General features: G+C 29.8%; 2 protein-coding genes across 2 annotated transcripts; both read right to left on the bottom strand.

The window, feature by feature from the left end:
• Nucleotides 1–52: 52 nt before the first annotated feature.
• On the bottom strand, nucleotides 53–6,115 carry LOC105560565 (axonemal 84 kDa protein-like). Its single transcript, XM_012009775.1, has 14 exons — nucleotides 6,022–6,115; nucleotides 5,382–5,568; nucleotides 4,998–5,138; nucleotides 4,814–4,888; nucleotides 4,530–4,729; nucleotides 4,192–4,370; nucleotides 3,375–3,644; nucleotides 2,795–2,956; nucleotides 2,570–2,723; nucleotides 2,078–2,363; nucleotides 1,647–1,742; nucleotides 1,267–1,488; nucleotides 868–975; nucleotides 53–497 (listed from the first exon to the last, which is right to left on the bottom strand). Exons 1-14 carry the CDS (start codon nucleotides 6,093–6,095, stop codon nucleotides 357–359), a joined length of 2,295 nt encoding a protein of 764 aa, XP_011865165.1. The 5' UTR covers nucleotides 6,096–6,115; the 3' UTR covers nucleotides 53–356.
• LOC105560604 lies at nucleotides 6,101–7,780 on the bottom strand. Its single transcript, XM_012009851.1, has 4 exons — nucleotides 7,672–7,780; nucleotides 7,289–7,511; nucleotides 6,703–6,726; nucleotides 6,101–6,194 (listed from the first exon to the last, which is right to left on the bottom strand). Exons 1-4 carry the CDS (start codon nucleotides 7,764–7,766, stop codon nucleotides 6,120–6,122), a joined length of 417 nt encoding a protein of 138 aa, XP_011865241.1. The 5' UTR covers nucleotides 7,767–7,780; the 3' UTR covers nucleotides 6,101–6,119.
• Nucleotides 7,781–10,007: the final 2,227 nt, after the last annotated feature.

Here is a 10,007-nt window from a genome sequence, read left to right as displayed (position 1 = left end):
GTCGTAGTCGTAACAATAGTCGACTATGATTGGTCAATTCTTGTGTGTCTGACGAAATTGACCAATCGACGAGGAGCGACGCGAAGACACGCGGAACGTCCGTCTCGCTCGACTGATGCGCGCCGAAAGATTCGACACAATAGACTGTTTTCGACCGAGGCGTTTACGTACGCAAGATCATTCACGCGGCGACAGATCGGTTATTGTGCCCACTCCGCTTCGCATATCGTATTATTCTTTCTTGATGCGTACTGTACTAAATCGTTTTAATAACATTAGAATAGAGGAAATTTGATACAAGTTTGTACACGTATGTACTAAAAAGCATCATCTATTCCTTTCTTTTGAAATTAATTTTAGGATGACATGTTGACTACATTAGTACGACCTAGAAGTTCTGCGACAGTGTTGACAAGCTTGAAGGAGATGTTTTTCATCAATATATGGCTTTTGATCCCGGCGTTCTGTAGTGCCAATTGATATAAATCAGCATAAAACTGTCGAAAAAAGCACTTTTAAGTTATTTTTATTATATTTATAATATATTTTTTAAACACGTTAATTTTTCTGGTGCATTATCTCAAGGAATATTTGGCACATTTTATATTCTTGTTTACTTAATATTTCTTTTATAGTTTACAAATACGCGCGCTAAAAGATAAATTAATTTTAATTTCGATTAATAATGTTTTTTGTATATTATCTTTTGGCAAAATTGTTGGAAATATTAATAAGACATGTATACATGTGCTTAAAAAAGAACTCCTGATGTGTTATACATTTATTAAACTATTAAAGTAAATAATTAATATCAGATAACTAATTATTTTTTGATATTAAAAACTTTTGAATAAAATTTAATATTACCTTCGAGTTCTCGCCATCTAATGGTACATTAGAAAATTCCGAACTCACTTCGGTGCAGGATACTGTCATCGTTTGCAACGGAGTTATCAAAAGAGTTAAATTCGTTCGCTAAAAATTTGAGACTTATATAGAAATGTGATATTTTAGTAAAAAATTAAAATTTTTTATATTTTAGTCTTCATTATTTGACGAAAGAAAAAAAATTTTTTAATAAAGTAGTACACACAGTCTTCTTGTACGTTATAGTTGTTTATCGTTTTAATTTTAGTTTTATTGAGAAATAAGAAATAAATAGAAAACAATATTAGAATTATTATTAACTTTAAGTTAGGATAAAAGTAGTTTCTAGCGAATTATTATACTCTTTCTTAATAAAGGCAAAATAATTGAATGCCCTACTTCTTTTGCGACGCATCCATGGAGTTCTTTGAATTGTATCACGATTTCTCTGGAATTTCGACTAGCATTCCAACGAGACCAGGAGAATGTATACGCCGTGCAAAGTAGTGCCATACATTCTCGTAGATGTCTCTCAGTTACCGGATGTTTCACCGGAAGAGCTTTCACATAACTAAAGGCATCTCGCTCTGGAAATAGATCGCATCCAGCATCGCGCATTTTCTGCGGGAGAGGAATGTTTTATCTTAATAAGGAATCGCTATTTTCTATTTAAATGTCTTTTAGTCCTATAAAAGTGTGGAATGGTTGTCACAGTATTGATGTTTTGAAACTTTTCGCATTATTGCAAGAATTATTTGAAAGGAATGAGAAATTTTTACCTCGATCAAAATATGCAGCTTCATATATTCTCCAATTATCTCTTTAAGCGCCGTTGATGTACCACCAGCCAATGAATTTAAGCAAACTAAGTCTTCCTAGGAAAATCAAAGACTGATAAGTATACTCGTATATGTATATAGATATAATTCATACCTTCTCAGAACAGAATAAAATAAGACATCTTATATAATAAATTTAGAAAAGAAATACGCTTTTATGTAAAACAATACTTGTTAAATTTATGGAAAAATATTAAGATTTTGTATTATTTTTTCTATGGAACATTTTATATTAAAGTTTCCCTTTTCCATGTCTGTCCTTTGCACAAAATTTGTATCTTGGTATATAAATTATTTAGCCAATTTGATAAATAATTCGGTAAATAAAGTTTTGTGAAAGCACTCCAAAAAATATATTAATAAAATAATACCCTGATTATGAATTCTACTTGAACGATGGCAGCGGACACATTAAGTACAATACCACCGCGGGCGTTTCTGCCAATTTCAGGTTTCAGTTCCCAACTTTGAAAAGGAATGTTGATAAATTTAAAACTAGCGAGGCCATGAACGCCTAATCTACCGGTTCTAAATGTCATAGTTTGCTTCTCCTCGTTGTACTTAATATCATGTACATCCTGTGTAGACCATATTTTCCTCTCAGGTATCCAGTGTGCCACTAATGGCGGTTCAAACCAAATAATAGAGCTGGGAAGTCTGTAAAAGAATATCATTGAAGTATGATTTAGCGTAATAAGTGTAAGATACATACATATTTTAATTGCATCACATTTGGTGTATCATCGTTAAAGCTGTTCACTTTTAATCATTTTCTTATCTTATTGTTAGTACAATGATAATTTTTATTTATATTTTGCCATTGTTGCGCCCAGTATATATAATTAACTTATAAAAAAATATACTTTAAAGTTACTAGAGCCAATGCCTCCATTGCTGCTTCCAAAGCTTTCATTTCAGCTTCGATCACTTCTGGTGTTCTTTCAGAATCGGGTGCTGGAGGCGGTGCCTTGTATGGTTTGGAAAACGATACAGGTTTTAATTCTTTAGGAATTTGCACTGTAAAGAAAATAAATGTTAACATTTAATATACATAATAAATTTCTGTAATTAAAATAATTATTGCTCACAAGTGGTGAGCATAATATTTCTTTTCATTTCTTTCGGTTGTGGTGGCTGATAAATTAAATCGATGTGTAGTGCACCACCGAGTATTCTGTATTTTCGCAAATTTATCTCCGTCTTTTCGCAGCGCGTGAACAGAAATTTTCTAATCTCTTTTCGCGTTTCATCTGGAAGAAAAGGAAACAATAACATTCTTCTCAACAATAACTTTTTACTGTTATAATAATTTCAATATTTTTAGGCTAAAATACAATAAGCGTCCAACAAAATGAAAATAATACAGTGAAAAATTGATTGCCACTAACAATAAGTTGAACACCTAATTGTAGGTGTCCCAACTTTATAAATAGAAAAGGTTTCTTTAAACATTTTTCAGTTTCTCTTTTCCATCTCTTTCATTTTTATTATATTTACATTGACAATACTATGGCATACACTAAATTTGGTACAGAATATTATTTATTTAATCACATTAAGCTGTTTCTTTAATACATGTACACGGACATATACGTACACACAAATTAAGAATTAAAATTGTAATGAATATATCAATTCTCTCTACTTATTACAATTCGAGAATTGTACCTTCTTTTTGTAGAATAATTTCATCTGGTGTAGGCAGATATGGTAATTGTTCCGGTTCCTGTTCCAATTCCAGACGCTTTGCACCTGGAATACCTGGCTTTTTCTGCAGTTTTCCTTTCCTTTCGGGCTTTGTAGGCATCGAAATTGGTGGATTCTCCATTCTCTCGAGTATAGCTTTCTTTTCCTCCATTCGAAGCCGACGGCCATCGACCTGTTCCTCGCGTATTTTCAATTTCATATTATACTCGTTTTGACAATAAGTAAAAAAATCTGAAACATGCGCAAAAAGAAAGAATTATAATAACTTGTATTCCTTCCTAAAAATGAAGATATTGATAATATATTTATGTCCTTCACATAGCATAATACTTTTATGTAACATGTTTCATATACATCTAATTGTCAACTGTATAATATGATAATTCTTAGAAAATCGGTAAAATTGATTCATCATTCTTCTGGTAAATTTACTATCACATTAATTTTACAATATCACATTTCTAACTTTCTAACAAGGAAACCTCACGAGGTATTCCCTTTCCATCTTGATTCATTAATGTTGTTTTCTTGACAAAAATAAGAAGAGAAAACCTGATTTTTTCAAGGGGGTGTTTCACACCCTAAACATGCTGTGGGCACGTTTAAAAAAGTATGTATACCTTATTTTTATCTAGAATTTTTATCTAGAAAAGCTCATCAAGATCGAAGGGGGACACCTCGTGAGGTGTCCTTGTCAGAATAAAAGTTAATTGTAGTTTTTATATCTAAATTAATAAATCAAGTAGAATAAAATTTGCAAATAGATTATCATTTGTACCTATGGTGTACATGCTCTCATATTCCTCTGGTAGTTTTGGCATAACGTACGAGGTTGTAGAATCAGAGTAATGATCATACTTTACCCATAACGCACGTATCGCCATACAATAGCAATCGATATCTATAGGCATTTTGACAGTCAGTTCTATTTCTTCAAATTGTACTTCAATAGGTTTTCTGTTAAAATAATCGAGTTATTGTTACAGGTCAATGTTGAATTAAGTTGATTATGACACATTTATGTAATGTACAATGTAATATGTCGCAAGAAATATACATATACCTTTATACATATATAATATTATATATGCAAAATTACTAAATGTCAATACGTGCCGATCTTTTTCGATGACTTGTTTAAGTGCAATAGGCAATTTTATCAAAGCCCAAATGCAACAACTGATTTGATCAGAAATGTTAGTGTATCTCGCCGTTTTTATGCTTTCACGGACCATATCCCTTTCTATCTGACGCAAAAGAGAGTAACACGCCGCGTTTATCCAGTCTTGAAGTTTATCACGAAATCGCTGCCTGATCTATTAAATGTTTAACATTAATATTTTTTGTATGTAAGAATCATATACGTATAGATAGTAAGTTGATTAAATATTCTTACTCACCATCTTGCATTCAATTATATAATCTGGGGAACTGGTCAAAGAGAATTGTATTATTTCGTTGAGTTTTGTCAACAACTGTAAAGAAAAATATTTAATTGTTTATTAAAGTTTTACAAATTAAAAATTGTCTTTATTTAATTACATCAGAATTGCTAGATGACTTGATTATTTAAAATTGACATACATAAATGATAACATTGTATTTTGTAATAAATTTGTTCATGTTAATTTTCTCATCTTCCATTGACCACAAAAATATAACAGTAGTCATTTCGGATAAACTACCAGGGTCTGGTAAACCATCACAAGTCAGATATCTAGTCCACTGAAAATAATTGCTTCTTTGTAATTCAAAGTATTACTTTGTACAAGTTAGGCGTAATAATGTTTAATGAAACTTATAATTCAAGCTTAATTCATTTTTTGTCTAGAAAGTAATTTAATGGCTGGTTATACAACGTTAATAAACGCAATGTATGTATTAAAATGGGAGAAAATATGTTTGTAGCGTTAGCACTTTATATATTTATTTATTATAAATATGCAAAGAAAAGAAGGTAATATTTACATTCGCCTCTTCTTCAGTAGCAGTTAAATATTTTTGAAAAGTACTTTTGTAACCGTGAAGCATGCACAATGTCTCTTCCAATTGAATTTTTCGCATCGCTGCCTCTCGTTCTTCTAGCAATACTTGTCTCTCTGTATTGTATTTTTCCAATCGAATCTCTTCCTGCATATCTTTAATCATCTGTAGCCTATATTAAAAACCTTTTGTTACTATACTAGTAAGAGCTCGAAGTAAAATGTAATTTTGTGCATCAATACACCCTACTAATATTAACAATTTATTAATTTCAAAGGAATCTCCTAATGAGAACGTATGTGTTCGTGCGCGCATGTGTGTGGTAAAAATAGCTAGAAAATAAGTTGATCTATGTTGTGTATTAAACGTATAGATTAATATACAATAGATTAATTTATAAATTAATATAAAGAAAGAAATAATAAACAATTTTTATTCTCTAATTATTTAACGCTATCGTTGCACTAATTTTATTATGCTACAACATTAAGTAACATACAAAAATTTAATAGGTAAATTAAAATTATCTGATTATTAATTTGTATCCTAATATTTTATTAAATTATATAATTTCAGTAACCAAACTTAATCATATTTTTGTGTAATTACTTGTATATGACCTTACCTAATTCTTTCAGCTTCAGCGGCTGCAGATGCCGCTTGCTCTTTTTCTAACGCTTTGCGTGCTTTTTTAGTCATTGTTTCAATCTGTATAGGTTTAGGCTAAATTGACCAAACGATGTAATTATCTTTTATCTTAATAAAATCTTTATGCAAAACGTGTGCAACAACTGATACCTGAAAAATAAAACATTGTCTTAGTCGCGATATTATGTATTGCATTGTTCTGCATATTTGTAAAATTTGAAAAATGTTAAATGAAAGAGCGAAGGTAGTCGCAATTTCATAATTTTTGAACTTAATTAAAAGATGTCTATAAAAAATATAACAAATAAATGTTCCTGTCTATTATTCTAAGTAATATTTTTAAAAACTAAAATATTTTAAAATATTAAATAACATTAGTACTATATATAGGTATAATATTATTAGACTACTACTTTTCAATTAAAGTATTAATATTATATATATTCTTTCTATGTATATTTCTTATATATACTATTGATTAAATACATTTAAAATATGTATATAAGATAGATCATAAAGTAAAAGATACGTGTATACAATAATAGTATACAAAGTCCTAGATACACTATATGGTAATACAAAATACAGAATACAAAAATAAAGATAATGTTTTTAGAAAACGTTCAAAAAATATACAACGTTGTTTGAACATATTTACCTGTGTCGCACGCCATTCACGTAACTAAAACAAATTAATAGACAGAAGTGAGAATATTATTTTTATTTCTATAAAGAATATGGTTTAATTATTTGAAATTTTTTTTGCAACAGTTGTTGTTTTAATCTTTGAATATATACTCATACCTTTTATAGTACTAATTCTTATTAAAATCTTAATTCTTATCGAAAATATACATATATATACATAGAATGATATGTATATCATCATTATTTATAAAAACATTGTATATTTAATTGATTAATACAAATAATACATTTATTGAACATAAAAATTTAATTCATGGAATCGTTAAACAAATAATAAATAAATGAAATGAAAACATTTTATTTACAATATAAATTTTGCTCTTTTCTGCTATGCTAAAATACATGAAAGATGTTAATCTAAGTATATTACTTTATATTACGTCAACATAAATAAGCAATGAAAAATATGTTATACTTAAAGAAAACAGAATGAGAAATTTTTTTTTATATTTTTTCTATTCAAAAGAATATCGTAATTAATATTTGATTAAAAAAATTGATGTAATTACCTATTAAATAACACAATTAAAACATACCAGTGATGAAAGAGTTGGTAGTTTTTTTGTCTTCGGTAATTTGTATGGTATAAGATCCTTGTCTTCCTCGTATTCATCATACACAGTTTCAGAATTCAAGTCGAAAGGCGAAAAATTAATATTCCCAGGAAATATGATCTCGCCTTGTACCTGATTTTTAGTTCTGTTCTTTGTCTCATTGACTACTTCTGTTGGGATTACAACACCACTTTGAAGCGAATCTCTATAAACAGAAAAATTTCGATATAAAGCAAAAGTAAAAACCTTGTGTCTTTAACACTAATAATTAATAAATATGAGGGTTTCTTAAACAATTGTAGAATTCAGGTTATCAATGATAGCTGCAACTTTTACGTAAACTATTGTATTATTTGATTTCGTACTTTACATCAAGAATATTTTCAGGATTAGAAAGAATCGAGCTGACAATATCGATAGAACGCGATGATTTATCATCCATTCTTTTTTCAGATTCCATGTGTATACTTATGTTATGCAAATGCTGCACTTTATAGTATGCTATTATATGGTTACTAATAAAGAATTTCACACAAAATAATGGGAAATTAAATGTACAATAAGTAATATTGCGTTACAAAAGAGAGAAAATTATCACACATGAAGAAGTTATGCAATTACTGTGCGAACGTGAATTAAACTCTCGATGAGTTAGTAAGTTTTAACAGCGAGGTTAAACAAGAATATGTCAAACGTAACGAAACATATAGATACATATAGATACCCATATAAGCATGTATGTACTCGTATACTAGGGCCGATATTCATAGTCAGATTTTATATTTAAGACCGTCTTGAATTTATCTAAAGGTGCTGTATGGAACATTTTATTGGCTACGGAGTATCTAAAGATGATCTTAAGATAGACTTGAATATAAGATCTGACTATGAATATCGGCCTAGGAATCACTGATGCCATCCCATATGAATTTAGGTACCTGCATACATTTCTTATACATTCTTCATATATAAAAGTATTGATATGTGCGCAAATTCATGTGGGAAGGCATTAGTGATCCTTAGTGTACATACAGACATACATATGTATGTACAACGTGTGTGAAAAATTCGATGCAATGTTTTCTTATTCTTACATACAGGGTGACTAACTTTAACTGAATCACGCGTAGAGGATAGATACAACGGAGCAAACTAATAATGAGTAGAAAAGTCGTGTAGCATGTACATATTATTTTGTAAAATTTGTAATAGTTCTTGGGTAATAAATAAAAACGTCTAGTTTACATCTCCCTACGATTCGATGAACGAAGAGCGAGAGGTGAGCGACACGCGGCGATACGAGAACACTTTTAGTGATTCCTATTTACTTACATCGTTATTGCATTATGATTTAATAAAATTCGCTTTATCTATATCGATATCACTTTTTATTTACATCAATAATTAAAATAATGCAATCATTAAACTTTACTTACTGAATGAAAACATGGATGGCCTATTATAGAGGTAGCAAAGCGTCATTATAAAAAAATAAGATGCATCTTAAGAAGAATGGAGAGTCTTACTGCAAAATTGTAGAATTTTAGTTATTCCGAATTCACTTCTTACGTTGCAAAATGTTTTTCAGGCACTAATAGTTTTTACGTACAACTGAAAATAAAAGATTAATTACACATAATGTAAAGTTCAAATCACACCAATAAGCACTGCTTACAGAAGAATCAAACACAACACACTGCACACAGGACGAAAATAATGTTATCATGAAATTTAAATAACGGCAAAACTGCATGTTAATAAAAACAATTTGGAGCAATTAATAAATAGACGAAAAGTTAAAGACAGCACTACGTGCTGTCACGAAGTGTTATGTACAATAGTAGTAGAAGCTACGTACACGTAGCTCTGTTTGGTCGATAGTGGTGTCAGCTGGAAATAGGACGTAACATAAACGAAAATATTACGTTTACATATAACCTGTTTCACTAAATGGATTTCATATTTTTACTTAGTTACAAGTTTTAAACTTAGCTGTTTTCTGATTTAGTCCAAATAGTGGGATACTTTCGATCTGTACTTACTAGTTATACTATGATATAATACAAATATTTTTGTGAACTGGCAGCTCTAGATGCAAAAAGTGCAAAGGGTGCAAACTTACTCCAGCATCCTCTTAAAAAATATTGGAAATAGTAATTTGTTTCCTGTTGCTTTTGTTTGCCATACAATAAAACTATAGCATATGTAACTATATGTAACTAGTAGATCCTTCCCCTCTCCATATTCTGTTACAGATCCTCTGTATGTTACAATATACAAAAATTTTCAATAATTGGAGCACTATTGCAACATATTCCTGAGACCAAATCAAGTAAAAAAGTCCTGTACTACTTTTCCCCTCGAAAAATAGTTATCACAAGCTAAACATTGAATAAGTTAGAAATTTTCTCTTAAACATCTCAAAAAGTAATAGGCAAATCAAAAAAATGTTTCAGACAAAAGTTATTCATATTATTTATTAGAATAAGATAGTATGATAAACAATAGGGGATTCCATTAAAAAAATTGAAGGTGACCTTCACGTGACCTTCAAGCAACTATTTAAGGTCAAAGTAATGACACCATCTTATGTCCCCCTCGAAACCTAACAAATTTTACTTAGGACATTTTTTGCTACCTTCCATCTCCGAAGAGATATTTGCGTGCGTCGATTAAAATAACTCATCCTATATACAGGGTG

Source organism: Vollenhovia emeryi, unplaced genomic scaffold, assembly GCF_000949405.1.
Source record: "Vollenhovia emeryi isolate VEMERY1.0 unplaced genomic scaffold, V.emery_V1.0 DF939227.1, whole genome shotgun sequence".
Lineage (NCBI taxonomy): Eukaryota > Metazoa > Arthropoda > Insecta > Hymenoptera > Formicidae > Vollenhovia > Vollenhovia emeryi.
The sequence above is the reverse complement of the archived record's forward strand: the minus strand, read 5'-3'. Positions and strand labels throughout refer to the sequence as shown.

Bases quoted from the DNA above. Each gene is read 5' to 3' on its own strand.
- LOC105560604 (XM_012009851.1), bottom strand. From the start codon at position 7,766: ATGGAATCTGAAAAAAGAATGGATGATAAATCATCGCGTTCTATCGAT. The intron at 6,727-7,288 runs GTATGTTTTAAT...AATTTGTTTTAG, and splicing joins TACCAACTCTTTCATCACTG to TTACGTGAATGGCGTGCGAC. The intron at 6,195-6,702 runs GTAAATATGTTC...TTTATTTTTCAG, and splicing joins GTGAATGGCGTGCGACACAG to GTATCAGTTGTTGCACACGT.
- LOC105560565 (XM_012009775.1), bottom strand. From the start codon at position 6,095: ATGACTAAAAAAGCACGCAAAGCGTTAGAAAAAGAGCAAGCGGCATCT. The intron at 2,364-2,569 runs GTATATTTTTTT...ATTCTTTTACAG, and splicing joins TTGGCTCTAGTAACTTTAAA to ACTTCCCAGCTCTATTATTT. The intron at 976-1,266 runs GTAGGGCATTCA...TCAAATTTTTAG, and splicing joins ATGGATGCGTCGCAAAAGAA to CGAACGAATTTAACTCTTTT.